This window comes from Ptychodera flava, chromosome 8 (assembly GCF_041260155.1).
Source record: "Ptychodera flava strain L36383 chromosome 8, AS_Pfla_20210202, whole genome shotgun sequence".
Lineage (NCBI taxonomy): Eukaryota > Metazoa > Hemichordata > Enteropneusta > Ptychoderidae > Ptychodera > Ptychodera flava.
In genome coordinates, this window is record NC_091935.1 from 36,723,731 (window position 1) to 36,743,799 (window position 20,069).

At 38.4% G+C, this 20,069-nt stretch overlaps 1 protein-coding gene across 3 annotated transcripts in view; it reads right to left on the reverse strand.

Annotated features, from left to right (window-relative positions):
• Positions 1 to 17,954, reverse strand: part of LOC139139209 (dual E2 ubiquitin-conjugating enzyme/E3 ubiquitin-protein ligase BIRC6-like) — a 92,001-nt gene extending 74,047 nt beyond the window's left edge. For 2 of the 3 annotated variants that reach the window (XM_070708038.1, XM_070708037.1), the window contains exon 1: positions 17,844 to 17,954. In XM_070708038.1, coding sequence (XP_070564139.1) covers positions 17,844 to 17,942 — 99 coding nt within the window. In that variant the 5' untranslated portion in view covers positions 17,943 to 17,954. Of the gene's footprint in view, positions 1 to 17,123; positions 17,261 to 17,843 lie in introns of those variants that run through there. The other variant, XM_070708039.1, reaches the window with a different exon arrangement.
• Positions 17,955 to 20,069: the final 2,115 nt, after the last annotated feature.

Here is a 20,069-nt window from a genome sequence, read left to right on the forward strand (position 1 = left end):
GTCATGAATACTTAACCATGCAAACCTTGGCTCGTACATTGCAACGAGTTTGGAACTTTTCGGCTTGATTTCGCCCTTTATTTTTAGCACTGGGTAGTTTTTAGATATAGACGTTACGCACAATGTTCAGTACGGTCGAGATGATGACCGACACAAGTGGTTAGTACATTGAAAATTACTTATTTGGATGAATTTCCTGGCCGGGTACGGCTCCCAGAAATCAGCATTTGACCCTTGTAAATCTACAGTAAGTTATTTGTCGCCAAATATCGCCTATTTTTGGTCAAATTTCAATTTAACCTTGCCATCTGCAGTATGCAGAATTTTTCAAGCTTTACAAAGATGGGTCAACTGTTTTAGTCGGTCATCGGAGCACGATGGAGCACGATTTTTTCGATCACCATGCGTTTCCCGGTACGATTGACCCTTCGCTCAGAAAAACGCGCGCCGGATCAATCGCCGAGAAGTTAACCAAAAGCTGGAAAAGAGAACGAAAAACGTCCAATAACTCTTTGTCGAATATGGTTAAGGGTAAAGAAACTCAGAAAATATTCCTGAAGAAATCTTACAATTTTTAACACGGTTAGAACGTCGCCAATCGACTGTAGCTAAGATACTTCGGGTAGCCAACAGTCTCACTCGATCGGTGGATCTGTCAGGTCATATCGCGATCTGAACAAAGTGAACCAACGTAACCTTTGACCCTTGTTACATATACAGTACGTGATTGGTTCTTGCCTTAATTTCATTACATATACGGTACGCCATTGGCTCTTCCCTACTATCCTCTATATGGACATAACCCGACTGATCATGTGTTGTGCATTCAAGTAAATGACATCATCCTTGTTTCTGGTATGATCACGAAGTGTATGTGCAGGAAAATACTGTGTTTTGGGGTTTTTTGTATTTTCCCGTGGGGGCGCCATTTTATGGGTGCGGCATCCGTTTATTATCAAACCTGTTAAAACGTGTAGGCATGGTCCAAATCATGAAAATAATGCATAAATAAGCAGCTATTGGGGCTTTAATTTGAGTGACACCCTGTCATACCAGTACAACTTGCAGTAATAATATCTTTTATACAGTATCCAAACTATAGCTGATTTCACATGACCTCGCTGATACCATATTTGGTTTAAACATAATGTCTGCATGGAACCCAGGATGTGTTTATCTTACATAAACAACTGAAAATCTCATAAATGAGATGTCATCTAATTAACTAATTACAGCTAGTAGACTAATGGTCATTCATTTTACTGAAACTGCACTCTCTTTTAACACAGCATAACCCAGGATGTGTTTATCTTACATAAACAACAGAAAATCTCATAAACGAGATGTCATCTAATTAACTAATTACAGCTAGTAGACTAATGGTCATTCATTTTACTGAAACTGCACTCTCTTTTAACGCAGCGTGAGAAGAGTAATGTGAAGTGTACATGCTGTACATGTAGTTGTGATCAAGGTAGAATGCATCTGGGGACAGATATTCCGACTCTCAAATTTTCCAACAATTTTCTAGTCTACTGCTTGTGAAGGCGATTTTGAAGCTCTTGGAGTAAGAACAATTTAATCTTAGTATTTTAAATATCGCAAATAGTACTTTTCCCCATAGAGTTAACACTGGGATTGCAGCCATTTTGAATTTCAAATATCACAAAATGTTGGGTAATTTGTTTCTCTATAACCACACTTTCTATTTTGATCACTGATTTTTATTCTTGACTTGGTGGGAGTATGGTTGAAAGTTTCATTGTAAAAAGTTTGAGGAAAAATTTAAGTCTTTCACTTTCGAGGTACCGGTATATACTGCCTTAATATAATTGAGAAAGAATCTCTTTTCAGAGACTTGCTGTCATTTGCATTAAATATATAAATCATGACTTCCATGCACATAGTGAGTGTCTTCCAGACACAGTATCATCACTGTTGAGTGAAGTCGACTGTGAATCGCTCTGACTCAAGAGGTGATAACAGAAAACTTGGAATATTCATACAGCTACATACAAATCTGATGCAGTATAACTGATGGTATGACTTACTACAATACATCTGGGCTCACTGTAATGATGAAGCTGAGGATCTTACATCAGTCAGTAATACAACTTATTATCAGAGCTGTTTTAGTTAAAGTTTTTAAAATGCCTGTTTTAGTTGGTGAGAGAATTAAATAGTTGTGTGTTATCTAGGACAATTATTTAGCTCTAAACATTTGAATTTCGGTGTCATCTTGGAAAACTTTAAAGAGATCCACGCAATGATAAAAATAGCGATTGATTTTCATCAAAATGTATGATTTCCAATTTTCGACATTTTAGATATTTAGAGGGATTGATGTTGAAGGACATGACTTTGTAAATGGGTTTTTAAAAGATATTAAAGTTTATTGTCCAATCCCTTACATAAATGGAGTTTTATGAAATGGAAATTTCAATACTTTGATGGAGTATTCAATAAAGAGGAATTTGTACATGTCATATTGCCCTGATGTTAATGGTTGCCGTGCAATGAGCATAAGATATAATAATTGAATATTTTTATGGGAAAATATCCCTGCAAATAGACTGAAAACCTGCCAGTCCCTGCGCGGAGAGGTATGACTGCCCACAAACCATGTGTCATAATTCAAGAAGTTTGTAACGTAAATGGCTTGTCAAGTAGTTCTACCATTGGCATTCATTGGGAAGAAAGAATGCTTCCCTGCCCTTGCTTAAACCGACATCGTATGAAGTTTTGAGTTCAAAATGATGGCTACACACTCGGATAACTTCAGATGCTTCAAGGCAGAAAATTAATCTTGGGAAGTATAGATTTTTTTTTATCTTAATTTTCATGTCAGTCATTAATCATTTTTTCTGGAGTAAAACAGAAGATTGATGGCGACAAACTCAGTCCCTTGACAACCCTAAAGAACAGCTTTTACTATATCATGAATCACTACAGTAATTGGCAAATTAAAATTGCACTGTCAAAATAAATATGATAAACTTCCTGGTGGCTGAACTTAAAAGAGTGATATAAATCTAACTCTGACTTTCAAGTTCATTCAGACTGATTTCTAATAATGAGTCAAGAATGCAAATTATATTACCATGCCCTGTCCATTGCATTTTAATTGGTCAAGCTGAACCACGTGACTGCCCACAAATACACTGTAATGGTTTGTTTTCATGCCCGTGAATATGAATAATTATCGTAAACATAGTAACTTTACGGCTAAAACGAAAATTGTGATTTGTACAAAGATCATAATCAACCACAAAATATGATTGAGCATTTGTGGGCCAAGTTTAGACGCTTTTTGCAAAAAATTCTCTGAATTTGCAAAATTTTTGCAGCGCACGCACTACTCACTGAGAGGTTCTGGGGCCCCGTTGTCATTTGCACAGGTAATTGTCGTAAATTTTGACGGTTTTCGGGCCGGGTCCGTTGATAATATAATTGAAATAAAAGACTCCGCGCTGATCATTAACGTTTATTTATGGGCGCGGGCGAGAGGAAAGCCAAATTAACGGGCTCAGCAAGCCACACCCGTTAATTTTTGGCTTTCCTCTCGCCATTGCCCATAAATAAACGTTAATGGTCAGCACATCATCCATTATTTCTATAATATGATGTACATCATTGATATTACTGATTTCTTTGTTTTTACTACTCCCAGTACTCAATGATACACAATCTGTCAACTTGTTTTTATTCAACAAGTACTGATACACAAATGGAAGACAATTTTCTTAACAAAACAGGCTTGGTAACAGGGCTGAAAATAACCACACGCACGTTACCATTACCTTGGTGCAGGTAGATTGCCAGACCAATATACACACTGTGAACATTGAAAACAATACTACATATATTCTGATCTTTTTTTACCAGTAAATGTTGAATCATATGAAAAATTTGATCCTTTAAACTGGCAAAATTTACATAGTTTATTTCAAATCAAAATATTTTGCCTGACTGAAAGCGTGAATCCACATGCCATCCAAGATAAAGATGAAATGTGATACTACCGTATTCCTCCGATTCTAAGACCCCCTTTTCAGAACCAAAGATGACGAAAAAGATATGGGGGGTCTAATAAACGGATGTCACCGCGAAATCGAACGTCGAAGTTAATTTATACTAATTTATGCAATGTTATGCAAATTTTTATGCCAATGATTTTTTGATTCACGCTACAGACAACTCATACTTTGTGATATCGACTCATGGCCATGCTGTGTAGATACTGGCAGTCGAATCTGTACAAGTATAAATTAATGGAGATCCACAAGTCTTGAAATATAACGTATTTGCCATACCTTCTTTTACTAAACAATACGATAGCAATAAATCTTTGTATTCGTGAATAGATAATCACCACGAAACTTTGTACAACAAGTACGTTCCTCAGCAGCAGCTAGCTCCCCATACATAGCATGGCCACAAAGGTCAGACAATGAGTGAAGGGAAAGTCCCTGAAGTTCCGCTGGCTGTGATTGGTCAATTTACGCAATAGGTCAAAGGTGTCAGTGCATGAGGTCAAGGTAAAATTCTGTTCAGTGGGATGGTGGTGTCCGTCCGCCCGATGTTTTCTATGTACGATTTTCATTTACTGTACTCCTTAAAATAAACAATCAATTACACGTCGTGAGTTTTATTATTTTGCTCCTAGTTTCAAAAAGTCTAACCGTATCTCGAAACGAAATGTGATCTTACGAACAGGCAGGCTCGAACAGGTAAAGTGTTGAGGCATCGGCTGGCCGAGACGAAAGATTGCTGCGCCAATCTGCTTTATATTTGATGTGTTGAATTTTTGGCAATACACCCTGAAGTTTTTTTTATTACTTGTATCGATGACCGAAATGTCTCCTGATGTGGAATTCAATCATCTATGATCAACAGTTCGGAATATGGTACGATCATGCACGTTTTTGATCTAACTGTAAGTGTATAGGGCCGTTTAAGCTTATGAAGTTGGGTATTTTTCCCTCGCAAAACTTCGAAAGCGTGCATAATCTTGAAAATCTGTTACACTATCGTTCTACTCATTGCTGGGACTAGTTAAGGAAAGGACACACACAAATGCCGTTCAAACAATAAATACCTTCATTACATGAGAAAAACTACAAAATTGATGAAACATAAACGGAAGAAATTCAAAGAATTTTCAGTTCATGCGCGGAAGAAACTTTGGATATCGCGTTTCGTTTGTCAACACAATAATTGCCCTCTTCATCTAAGTCAAACCAGTCGAAGTCGATATCGTCGTCATTAAGTCTTTTTGAAAGATTTTACGATGCCAATGATAGGCCTATTTCTATTTTCACTGGTTGCTTATACGGTAAAGTTGAACGTAAGAGAAAACTTGCAGCGCTTCACAATGATCACAAAAGAAAGCTTACGTGATAGAAATCTGTTGAAAAAATCTTTTTATACTTTACTGGTAAATTTGAACGTAAGAGAAAACGTGTAGCTATTCACAATGATCACAAAAGATACCTTACCTGATAAAAAACTGTTGAAAAAATCTTTATAAGCACACCATTTAAAGAGCAACTTTTTATGTGCCGCAGTCTTTTGCCTCAGTAGTATGAAAACAAAAGTGTAAAAGTTGAGCGAAGCAAGTTCAAAGCTCGTGTCATTCACACGTCCCAAATTTTCTATTGATAACGGCAACAAAAGGGTTTCCCGACATCGTCACAAGATTCTATAAAAATGCGTCGATTTATCGTAGACTTTATGAGCCGAAAAGTCATAAGACAGTGCACGGTCGTCATGGGCAAGAAAAAAAGTAATTATTAAAAACATTCTCGCTGTCGGCATGCCTAACTACCGTCGCAATCAGCTGGAACTTGGTTTGCCCACAGTCCACAGTGGAGGGACTGTGGTTTGCCGTATGGACTTCGCCGCGATGCAGACAACATACACGATCGAAATGCTGTAGCCGTTGTTCAAGATGGTTGCAAAGTTGAAAGTTTGAAGCGAGATGCAGCACTCATACCGGGCACGGTTACTTTCGAATATCATCGATCGTGACGTGTCAGTCAACAAAAAATACTACTTGAAGGCAAAGAAGAAAGCATTCATCCATTCTCCAAGAGTTGGCATGGCAGAGAAATGTCACGTCGGTGTTTTGGCAAATAATGCGGCTGTACCTCTGCTAAAGCAACCAGTCCGAGGTACTGTTTTCACCGTACATATTCACTAAAACAGATCAAATCATGCCGCTGACCAAAAAAATGAAACGGCCACAACAGTCTCCAAAAAGAGAACTACTGATACCCAAACTTTTTTGTGTTTGTATGAGTGTAAATTGTGTTTGTTTGATCGTGATGAAATGAGCGAATCGTACTTGATCGACAAGTCCGAAAACCCGACTATCCTAAATGTTCATTTCATGGTAGCCAAATTGCATCGAAATGTTCGATTCGTACATAATCAGATGTTGAAAAATCTGCTTATTTTGATGGTAGCAAAATGACAGTAACGAAAAGACGACATTGTACTAGATCGAGACGCTAAAAAATCCAACTTTTTTATATTGTTCATTTACGGTAGGTAGTGAAATCCAAGTGTAGTTTTATCGCCAGGAAATGATAGCACTGTTCCGATTGACATGTTCCAAACCCTAACAATAGTGTGCGTGTGTGTGTGTGAGGTTTGATACTTCACTTTGACACTTGTTTGTGACTTTGATAAGCAGCGTAGGTGTTGTGGATATCCTGGTCTCGTTACATGACAATGGCTCTATTGTTCCAGTCAAAATTCGGGTGTACCCCCCTGGGGGGTCTTATAAACGAACTAACAGCTAATTACTAATTGATAAAATAATCCTGGGGGTCTTATAAACGGGCGGCGTCTTAGAATCGGAGGAATACGGTATATCAGAAAAGAAAACCTTGCATAGGATGATGGGAAGGAGGACTTGGAATATGTTCATGATAAACAACCATTGTAACTCTGTCAGTGTGTAGGTACTGAGAAGCTGCGACATGCTGATAAACAACCATTGTAACTCTGTCAGTGTGTAGGTACTGAGAAGCTGCGACATGCTGATAAACAACCATTGTAACTCTGTCAGTGTGTAGGTACTGAGAAGCTGCGACATGCTGATAAACAACCATTGTAACTCTGTCAGTGTGTAGGTACTGAGAAGCTGCGACATGCTGATAAACAACCATTGTAACTCTGTCAGTGTGTAGGTACTGAGAAGCTGCGACATGCTGATAAACAACCATTGTAACTCTGTCAGTGTGTAGGTACTGAGAAGCTGCGACATGCTGATAAACAACCATTGTAACTCTGTCAGTGTGTAGGTACTGAGAAGCTGCAACATGCTGATAAACAACCATTGTAACTCTGTCAGTGTGTAGGTACTGAGAAGCTGCGACATGCTGATAAACAACTCTGTCAGTGTGTAGGTACTGAGAAGCTGCGACATGCTGATAAACAACCATTGTAACTCTGTCAGTGTGTAGGTACTGAGAAGCTGCGACATGCTGATAAACAACCATTGTAACTCTGTCAGTGTGTAGGTACTGAGAAGCTGCGACATGCTGATAAACAACTCTGTCAGTGTGTAGGTACTGAGAAGCTGCGACATGCTGATAAACAACCATTGTAACTCTGTCAGTGTGTAGGTACTGAGAAGCTGCGACATGCTGATAAACAACCATTGTAACTCTGTCAGTGTGTAGGTACTGAGAAGCTGCGACATGCTGATAAACAACCGTTGTAACTCTGTCAGTGTGTAGGTACCGGTACTGAGAAGCTGCAACATGCTGATAAACAACCATTGTAACTCTGTCAGTGTGTAGGTACTGAGAAGCTGCGACATGCTGATAAACAACCATTGTAACTCTGTCAGTGTGTAGGTACTGAGAAGCTGCGACATGCTGATAAACAACCATTGTAACTCTGTCAGTGTGTAGGTACTGAGAAGCTGCGACATGCTGATAAACAACTCTGTCAGTGTGTAGGTACTGAGAAGCTGCGACATGCTGATAAACAACCATTGTAACTCTGTCAGTGTGTAGGTACTGAGAAGCTGCGACATGCTGATAAACAACCATTGTAACTCTGTCAGTGTGTAGGTACTGAGAAGCTGCGACATGCTGATAAACAACCATTGTAACTCTGTCAGTGTGTAGGTACTGAGAAGCTGCGACATGCTGATAATCAACCATTGTAACTCTGTCAGTGTGTAGGTACTGAGAAGCTGCGACATGCTGATAAACAACCATTGTAACTCTGTCAGTGTGTAGGTACTGAGAAGCTGCGACATGCTGATAAACAACCGTTGTAACTCTGTCAGTGTGTAGGTACTGAGAAGCTGCGACATGCTGATAAACAACCGTTGTAACTCTGTCAGTGTGTAGGTACTGAGAAGCTGCGACATGCTGATAAACAACCGTTGTAACTCTGTCAGTGTGTAGGTACTGAGAAGTTGCGACATGCTGATAAACAACCATTGTAACTCTGTCAGTGTGTAGGTACTGAGAAGCTGCGACATGCTGATAAACAACCATTGTAACTCTGTCAGTGTGTAGGTACTGAGAAGCTGCGACATGCTGATAAACAACCATTGTAACTCTGTCAGTGTGTAGGTACTGAGAAGCTGCGACATGCTGATAAACAACCATTGTAACTCTGTCAGTGTGTAGGTACTGAGAAGCTGCGACATGCTGATAATCAACCATTGTAACTCTGTCAGTGTGCAGGTACTGAGAAGCTGCGACATGCTGATAAACAACCATTGTAACTCTGTCAGTGTGTAGGTACTGAGGAGCTGCGACATGCTGATAAACAACCATTGTAACTCTGTCAGTGTGTAGGTAACTGAGAAGCTGCAACATGCTGATAAAAAACTTGACATTAGACAGTGCTCATGTTGGCAAAAAAATGTATTTCAAACCCCTTTGATAGAGAACAGCCTTACACAGGGCCTTTTTTAGCCAAAATGTTGAAACTGCATTAATTGAAGTGAGAGTATGCAAGAGTGTAGATGACAAAGGTCGAGTGACTTGACAAAAGAGTACACAAACAGCCCAGTTTTTATGATTGATTGACGCAGCCTCAGAAGCCAACACACCATTTACAGTGAAATCCCATCTCTACAATTAGAGGAGACGCGAGTCTAGCAGCTCAATCAATTTCCTGAACCATCAAAGGGAAAGCCTTCTAAGATGATGCTGCCCGATTCCTCTGCGCGGTCTCAGCCTGCCTAGTTTTCCTCTGAGCCGATCTGTCTAGTCGGCCGGCCAAAATTGATAATTGAGATCAGAGGTAGGATTACTCACTTGATGGTTCTTAGAAAACACTTGTCTCATTTTCACTACCAGTAGTTTCTGCTGAAAGCTCATCACAGTTTCTGAACTCTAACTTGGCAACAGGATTTCAGAAAAACAATCAAAAGGTACCCCTTTCATGTATTAGATGTAAAGAAAGCTGGAATAAAACTCACAGCCTTTTCTTCTCCTACGCATCCCCATACACCCCCCCTCCCACTATCACTCCATGAAAAATTATTATACACCTACTGCCGTAACCTATGGGAGTTTGACTGTCCAATAACTTTCCGTATTTTGTATAGTACGCGGAGTCCCGAATACGGGAGACGCGCGACGCGCCTGTTTGACCTTTGACCTAGCGATTATCGGATGTAAACAAACTATTTTACGGTGAGCTATATACATAATATCAACTTTTACCAAAATGTATTCGAAGTATAAGGTTTAAAGGATGCTAAACACAAAACTGAGTCTAAATGCAATTGATTTTTATTTTAAAAAACTAATAAAATTTAAAACATTCAGCGAAGTTTGCTTGTACTGCACTGAAAATTAATTGGCTTCGTGCCAACGAAAGGGACTTGTACGGCGGAGCAGTAATCGCGCGCGTTCCACTCATATCGCGCGTGCCGCATCCCTCAATTTACCATAGAATTAGTTTATACGGACGATTAATGGAGGGAGGTGTATAATAATAGGGTTATACACAAAATACGGCCCTGTATGGACTCGGGCTCAGTGAGTGACGTATTGGACTCGCCTTCGGCTCGTCCAATACGTCACTCACTGAGCCCTCGTCCATACAGGGCCGTATTTTGTGAATAACCCTATAGAATATTGCAGGCACTAAGTGCTGTAATTTTGCCCTCCCAAATTCTAGTGCAACATTTTACCAATTTTTATGAATATTTTGTAATTATTATGATAATTTTGGAGCGAATGGACACAGATTTTCACAGGCTAGAGTTTTTGATCAAACTGTTTGGAAAAATCTGAAGAATAATTGTCTTGATCTAAAAAAATTGCGTTATATTTCTAAAGGCAACAAAAATTGACTTTGGCACTCAGAGGGTTAACTCTAAAAGCCTACAAACATGTCACATAATATGGTGGGCATGTCTTTTTTTCATATGCTGCATCTAACCTATAGCACTCATTGCCACTGTGGATATCAGAGAATCAACAAGTTTGCAGAATTTTAAAATGAAACTGAAAATTCATCGGTGCTGTGGTCTCAGATTATGGTGGAAACTTGTTGATTCTAATGATTGATTGATTTATTGATTGATTTATTGATTGATTGTTTTGTATCCAGTTTTCCAGCAATAGTATCAAAGACAGTCATTCATTAAACAGGAACTTCCCCTGTAAAAGCTGAATTATCGTAAATCTATACAAATGTAAAAAAGCCACGCTACTGATCAGACGTGCTGTGTTTGGTCCCAGAACCCCATGATTTTGCAATGCTTCAGGCTTGTATTGTCACTGAATCTTGCATATGATGTCTGTGAATATATAGCGACTGAACTTGAGTCAAAAATAAACTGAAAAAATGTTCCGTTTACATGTTTCAAAATGGTTCCCTGTACAACCATTAGACCTCTCTTTGCATATGTCATGAAAGAGCCCATCATGATTATTCAAATTTATCATACAGTCAAAGCAATGCTGTGAGAATTCAGAAACTCCCGCCCAGTGTTTGCAAATGACTGCGTCATCAGTAATCCCCTTACTGTGCGCCCACGGTTCTGTAAGTTCCTGTTTAAAGGAACTTAGTCACCTATGTCTACAGTAACCAGTCACTGATTTTCACTTGGAGGGCCACTCAAAAACAAGTGCGCCACCAACACTGCACTAGTGCTATTGTAAACATGGCTGACACCCCTTTAATGAATATTTGCACAGACCAACTAATTTTACTTTAAAGGGTGCCTTCTCCTCGTTATCTTGAGACATCCCAAGAGAAAAACAGTCAAGGAAAAACAGCTGATTAAATTGAGAAAGTCTAATTTTGTTAGAAAGGCTGACACCTATTTTCAGACATTTTGCAGCATACGATGCTTCAGGATCTGATATCTTCAGAAACGTAATGCTTATTATATTAAAACTGTTCCAGTCAAAATGTCACCCATAGATCAGTACTCAATTGTTAAAATGATGATAAGGTTCCAGGAATTCAGAAACCATACGCTTTTCACTGAACAAACAAAAATTGATTGAAACATGGATGGGCACAATAAAGAAGCTGAGTGAATGAAGGACAGTGAGAAAAGGATAAAAATCTTATAGAATTACTAGCCATAAGGTTTTCATTGTACCACCATGAATAATACATAAATTATATATGACATGGTCAATAGCATTTCTGATGACTAGTCCTTTTAACAAAGACGATCTTGTCCCAGAACAATATTATTGAAGGTAAAAAGGGGATGATCAATGAATGGCTATTATTGGATTCCACTAAATACGCATATATGCTTTGAAATTTGTCATATTGCCTTTTTTAATGGTGTTACTGCATTCCTACCGATATCGGAAAAGATGATTTCTCGACTGTTGGAGAAGGAAAAAATTGTGTTAAAAGAACAGGAAATAATACAAAACGCAAAAAATATACTGTGTTGAGACACTTCATCTGAATATACAGCTGGTATCATGTGATCAGCTTGTCACCAAGGAACATTTTCGCTTATCACGCAAGTCTGCAACATCTGCACGTATGCATGCACTAATGGTGTGTTATCTAAGATCACAGTTGTGAATTTCTTTGTATTTTTGATCTACTGAGAGAATTTTAACTCAGAGGGATATTCAGGATGGAAATATGTTTAAGTACATTTCGTTTCTAACAGCTGTGCAAAAACATTTACTTTGCTGTCGACAAGATGAAAGCAAAATACACTTGAACCAGGTAATTTCACACTTGAGTGCTGAGTATGAAAAAGGCTTATCAAAGGTTAACCGTCACAACAAACATCGAATGAGAAATAGATTTAAGTTACCATGGAGACAGAGATTATCGCGGACTCGGTGATCTGGCATGTGTGTGGGTGGGGGAGGGGGGGTAGGGTAGGGCGAGCCTGGCATTGGGAGAACAAGACCGCTAGATCAGAGAAGCAAATCAAGTAATGGCCCATCATAATGGATGCTGATAATTCGACTGATAAGTGCTGGAAAGCTGTCGTGAGGCTTACAATTCACTTCAATGTCAACAAAAGTCGGAGACTTGATCTAATTCAATGAGACACCTGATTTAGTCATGTATGGTACGGTGATAACAGCCGCCACTGAAATGAATCTCATCTAATTTAACCAATCGTTGAAAATCAGCAAAAGTAAAATGGTACATGGAAGATCACTTCATATACTGCTGTGACGCAGTATATTGCTTTCATGTCACGTCAGAACAATTCACCATACCTTGAAAGGAAAATTTGTGGAAATCATGTCCACATATAGTTAAGTAGTATATTAACCCTTTTTCTGCCAGACAGTATCACTTCCCATCTGCTAAATAAGTAAAAAGTGGTACTGAGCCAAAAACCATATGTATTTTCACCTGCAGTGTACTTGGTTTGGTCTGTTATAGCAACTGTAGTCAGTAAAAATTATGTTACAGTATTTATGTTTTCAGTTTTTTGTTAAAAATGTGCCACATGGGACATATGTTTATTACTTTTAACCAACTTGACCTGATGGTGAAATTTGAACTTGGAAGGATACAAGTTCAAATTATATGAGTTGGAAATTGTGATGCAGTTTCCAGCATTTTCTAGCATTTTGAAAACAAAGTTTCTTGTTTGATTCTTATAATCCTGTTGAAATGCTCAGAGTTCAATTTAACACTTAAAATATCCCGTATGTCACTCAATGCTTTATTGTTGACAACCAAATTTCAATCCAGATTAGCATGCATCTGTCCATCAAAACAGCATAGTTTGAACAAAGCATTGCGTTTTGTGTACAACTGAATTCAAGCCTGGACAGTATTGTCAATAATTAACATAGCATCGTATTGCAACACATTCATTATAAGTAATAGGAATACAAAAACATGTTTTTCAGAAACAAACATAGAGAAAATATTTTTATATTAAAGTTGCATAGCAATTGTATCACATACAATATTATGACAAGATTGACAAGCACTGGGCCCACAGTAAGCTACAGTACAATATAACACTACCCTAGAAAGTGCATTTGTATGTGTTCCTCATGAAAGGTATCCTCAGACGAGTACTGATCAAGTGTACTGACAAATTATTCACAACTTTTGCCTGATAACGATAAATAAAACTTGCAATGAGCAGGCTAAAAGGAAAATGTCAGTAACCCTGGGAAATATTTTTGTTGAATCTATAGGAGTTTTCTATGATGGTCAAACCTTGAGAGGACAGTAAAATTTAAAACACCTTTTTCTATCATGTTTTACAGACAGAGGAGGTAAAACATAGAGTGATATCATTTTTGATACCCAGTACTGGTATCTCTCTCATACAGGCAGACTTCAAGGTTCAAACTTTCTACCACCATCACTACAAATGTAGCTGCCATGATTCATGCTGGCATTTGAATTCATAATATTTATTTCAATTTAATGTGCATTTAGAGACCATACCTCATATCCTCATGAATCTATGATACACTCCTGCAACCTCTTATCTACAGAATTGCCTTCAAGCTTTGGCACCAACCTGAAATATTTTAATCCATACGGCTGAAAAAACATGACATTACCCTTGTATGAGCCCTATCTCTCTCTGGTGATTACAGTTCACTGTGACCTGACTGAATTGCAGATTAAGCTACCTTTCACAAATTCTATTTCCTTTACAAGTCACTTGTTCTCACCTGTTCAATGCCTAAGAGTACCCCAAATACAGATGTCTATTTTTGAAATATCAAAATCACTCTTTTGTGCAGCAAATGTTTAGGACTTCTCATATTTTTGGAGAAGTCTCAGTACACAGAGTTTCATAAAAATTTATCTTGTGACAAAAAAGACAATTTCTTGAAAACATGGCAATTTCAACAGTCTAATTTCAATAACAGTAGGTCTTGTTTCGTACTTAAACGTCAGAGAATGTGCCACTAAAAAATTTTAGCTAACAAATTGGCACGCCATACAGTATGGTACACATTATCTCATTTTAATACAATGGGACAAATAATTCTAAAATTAAGATATTCTGGTAATCAACCAGCATACCTCACAGTATAGGATAAAGAATGTAATTATAATTGTACACATGATTTTGACCTTGTAATACCTTAGCAATGAAAACAGCACAGCATGTGTATTGTATCCTTAATGTTACCCTGATCATTTGTTGTGATGTCAAAAAATACAGAATTTTTTTATGAGCTTGGCAATGCAAAATCCAATTTTGTAAGATTATGGATATTACACTAACTTCTATACCTCAGTTCAGGTACTACCACTTGGATGTCACTGAATATTTAATATTTAATCAAAATTAAATGGTTGTAAAAGCGGAAATTCAACATGCACAAACAGCCCCTGAGAGGTGCGACAGTCAAATGCAGAATATTATATCACTGAAGTCATTCGCTGATCAATGTTTTTAACCCTTTGAGCACCAAAGTCAACTTTTGTCGCCTATATAAAATGTACCTCAGTCAAATTTTTTTAAAGATTTTTGCTAAAATTTTAATGAAAACATGTAGCCAATGAAATGTGATGTCCATTTGGTCCAAAATAATAAAATAATTACAGAAAAATTCATAAAAATTGTTAGAATGTTGCACTAAAATTTTGGTGGGAAAAATTACAGTACTCAAAGGGTTAAAGAGCGTTTGTCAAAATTTGTTTGCCAAGGTTGAGGATTCACCCAATATTTAAACAATGTTGCTGTTATTAACATGACAGATTTGATACACTGACAACAACCATGGCAAGGGGACCTGGGAAACTGACAAACGTTTACTACCTTACAGTTCTCAACATATTCCACTCATCCTAGGGACCAGCCTGAGGGCAGTCTTCTTAACATATAGTTACTTCAGCTCAGTGTGATATTATATTAATTGTACAAACCCTTAACAGCCCCTTTAATGAAATGAGGAGTGGTCATGCTTGTAAGAGAATGATTTAGAGTGTGCATAGGACAGACACTGTAATTACCGCTGAAGACATTTATCAAAGTGTATTTTACATTTTGTAAAGAGGGCATCATCCATACATAGAAATCCCATGAGATCCCTGTCTGGTCACATTAAAACACTGTAAAATGAAATTTTCCAGGCAGTGTTTTACAACATCTATGATCTTCGGGGTGAGGGGGGGGGGGGGTATGTGAGATAGTGTGCCTTTCCATAAGGGACTGGCATTCAAGAAGTTACTTGGATAGTGGTTGAGGAACAATGGCAAAAAACCCCTAACCTGTCACTTATCCACAAAACACTTCATATGAATTGTCGGCCAACTGCTGCCCAAGTTTTCAGCCCAAAAATTACTATGCTTCTAGATAAAAGCTCCATGTATTTGCCAGAATTTTGGTTGTGTTTCTGGTTCTCATTCAAAAATATTGTCCAAATGCCCAATGTTCAATTTGCCAACTAAACATGTGCCCAACATCTAAATATCTTATCAGGACGAGAATTCATTCTGACACCATGCATTGTAATTTGTGTTTGTATTTCAAGACACTTTTGATAGAGGGATGAGGAAATATTGTTGTTTTATAGAACAAAAACAATAACAATACATTTTCACTTTATCCGATATGTTTGATGTACTTCATGTCACTGATCTAGCTTTTCAATTATCCATTCTCTTGGTTACAGATTTGAGGAACTGGAAAAATGTGCAGGGAAATTTGAGTTGCGTCCACTGTTGTGGCAGTGTACATGTGCATGTCGCTGCTGCAGAGCCTGTCTACCTCCATGGCAGAAACAAATTACCACATAAGATTTATTGAAATTGATTGCATTTCGATAACTTGCATGACTGACAACATGACATAGGGGGAAAGCTCGCAATTAGCCAAAACCTGCAGGAGACATATTATACCACTGGTGGCCTCTGAGCAGGCAGCCTATTAAACCTTACCATTTAATTGAGTGATACATGTCAAGCGTCTCGGGTTCTATTCTTTAGGCAGCTCCTTCATAAATGTAGTAATTACCACTTCAATCCAGGGTGCTTTCCTTTGTGTGAACTCTAACCTCAATGTTGAAACAACCTCTGACCCTTAATGTTGAAACAACTGTAACGGGTCACTGTAATGGCATGTGCCTAGGCCTGATTATAAACCAGAGATTGCAGTCATACACTGAATACAGTCACTCTGATTCAGGAGCTGAAGTCACATTCTCCCTAGGTGGACAGTCACTTCAGCAATTACCAAATATTGAACTCTTTTTAACCTCTGAGGGTCATAGTATCTATTCTCTGAATGTGATCCTCATTTTTTAATGCAATATGATGAGTTTTATGCAAGATGATGAGTTTGAAATGAGGGTGATATACTAGGCTACTAAGTACAGCAAAACCATTGGCTGATAAGATATACTGTACATGAAATTCACCGTTAGAATGCCACGTTCAGCTCATAGAGTTATTTGTGATAAACCCAACTGTCAGCAAACGGGAACCACAAACTAATTTACATACATGTCATAATTGAAATCATTCAAATGCCAGTAATGCACAAAAATGACAATCACAGAAGTCTTGTGCGTATAGGCATCTCCATTATTCAACATTCACAAAAACAGTTCGTGAGTTCCGATCGAAACTTTTCACCTGACATGACAGAGACAGTTCTGATTATGTTAAAACACTTCATTTGCCTGGAGCGGTTATATACTCACAATGATTAAAATTATGCTTCTTTTGGTGTACGCATAAAACCATACAAACAAGGTCGAGTGCACCACTGCCGACCACTGCCGTCGAAATTAGACGACCGCTTCCCCATCAAAACATTTTCTGCCAACGTCGGTAAACCTATCGTTGCATTTCCGGGTATGCAACTCAGCTCGTATACGTTTTTTCAGTGGTGATTTCATTAGCGTTGCGAATGGTCATCAATAAGGTATAATTTGTGCTTGCTGCAACTATCCTGTGCTGAAAGATCGTGGTGCCTCGTCAAGGCTAACTCTTTCAGAACTGACGTCGTTTGCGCACGATGAAAAACGCGTCATTCGCATTCGAGTCAAACTTGCATAGAGGGCACTACCTTTTGCCTAATTTAGTCAACGCACTGCTGACAGCTAATTACGTAATGAGAATAGGTTATTTCTCCCGCATCAACACAATAACGTCTTGTTATCATTCTAAAACTGAAGATGTAATCGGAAAAAGCCGGGCGGCTATAAACTAACGGCTGGACCGATATATAGGGACATCATAGAAAATGCACAATTCACAGAAATACACATTCGCACTTGCGATAGATGCACAGTGCAGTACAGAAATGACATGAAAACCTAGCTCCCGATCGTGTGTTGTAGTCTCCAAAATCCATGCGCTGGGTGTTTTGGAACGAGAAACAACCTGCCTGACCTTGAGTATCAATCCTTGCACCTTACCTCAAGCAGGAAAATAGCATCACTCCCGGTTTTATTTCGCCACGATTCAAATTCTTCGAGAAGAAGAGCGCAGGCTGTAGCTTCCTTGCACGCCGCCATATTTCTTCTTAACCTGTGGAACTGCGCATGCGACTTGGGGTGCTGGAAAGAACAGGTAAATATAAACGGGTACTGCGCTCGACCTCCACTTTTTATCCAGCTGAGAGACGAATAAAAGTCAAAAGCTCATCTGTTGCGCCTGATATATAATGGTTCGTAGGGTTCATCTTTGCATCGCGTCACGTAACTCTCGGTCTTTTCTGCCTTGAGGTTGCATTCACAAACACCTCGGGGGGGGATTTAAAAATATCACGGGTTTGTTGGGGCATTTGAAGGGATTTAGGAACTTAAAGAGGGGAGGACTCGAAACGAAATTATCTCTGATTGATATGAAATATGTATTACATTGTCTCTGAAATAAAAAGTCACAAAAAAACAAATTTTATGGAATAAGACGCATTCTCGATTGTGTATTTATTATTGAGAACACATGCCTAGACAGACATACAGGTAATCTCTTACACCCAAAGGCATCAACCAAGATCACATGGAACTGCTCCAGCCTTTTTGTTCTGTGTGTCAACAGAAATATGTATTTTGATTTTGTAGAGCAGAACAAAGACTGGAGAGAGCCGCTTCTTCCAATGCACAATGTCATCTTGGGATTTATGTAACAGCCCATCTAGACTTGGCTCAAGTCGGTGAATTTCTAAAAAAACTTTTGAAATTGTGGGGGTTTTTTTGTGTCTCTCCTATTTTATACAAACCTATTTGGAATTTAGCAGCCAAGGCCTCAGGCCAGGTTTTCTTTGCGATTAATTGAACGCGTTACCTTTGAGTCTGCGCAGTAGTGAGTTAGTTTCTGCCGTATTGCCGTGATTCCGGGAGCAATTCCCCTGTATAGCGTTCACCCCACTCATTGCGTTCACCCCACTCACGCGTTTCACATGAAAACAGACCACAAACCATCGCGTTCTCCCTACTCAAACCACGGTCCCTCCACAATTCACAAATCACAGACTTGAACCAAGTCTACAGCCCATTTACAACTTTTGCAGTATTCTCTAGCAGAGACAGGAAACCAAAAGTCTGAGTCTTACATGTAAATTGTAAGACTATGTCAGTCGTCAATTACCATACTGAAAACAATTTGTGAGACCCTCTTTCTGCACATTGGCTCTGGAACTGTGGAGTTAAAGTCACACTGGCACAGGACACAAATCAGACAAATGTAACGGTTAGGGATGGACCATTAGATCTTGGGAGGTGGGTGGTCACAGCAGATTGTGAATATTTTTGTTTTACGATTGTAAATTTTTGAATTTTTTTTTCCAAGTGAGTAGTGATGTGCTATTTATTTTTCTAAGTAAACTGTCAGAGTTATAATTTTTTTGCGTTCTGATTTTATTTTTTTTTTATCGTGAAAGCTAGTCTGAAGATATTTTTTTTCCTTACTTTATGCTTTGAAAATTTTTTCTCTGTTTTTGACCATCCCTCCCAAGATCTAATGGTCCATCCCTTACAAATTCTGACGGGCCTTTTAGTAACAATTCAGATTTATGGATGAGAAGAGGCCATTTACATGATCCAAGAGTGACCTAGCTTACTCCATTCATAGCTGTAACTTTTGACTAATTTTTTGGTGGTTTTGTTTTGTGTATCTACTGCAGTTTCTTGTTCTACTCCCTGAAGCGTAATGAAAAGACCAGTTTTTGGCTTAATATCAACACAGCCATACGTGTACAGTCAGCATTTTTATTGTTTAAAATTGAATTCTATTCTGCAGTACTAGGCAAGTCTTCAATAACAATGATTATGACATATATATACATTATACACATATACAGAGTATTTTGCCAAACAGAATATTTGTTATTCTAGCATGCTGTGGGGAGTTGAACAACAAACTGCAGATACAGATAGCAAAATGTACTTGGCCAAAAGGTCCAGCTAATGTTCCTTTTATACAATTATATTAATTATATTCAGTTTTTCTGACAGATGAGGGAAGTAATCCTGTAAACCTTTGTTATGCTGTGTGATCGCTGTTTTCTGTTTTATAAGATGAAGCTTTCTTGTAAGTGAAATAATATCAAAACAGCACCCTCCTTCTCAGGAAGAGAAACATACACAGATACCGAAAATAATTCCAAATCAGGCCAGTTTTATTTTGGAGGGGGAGGGTTC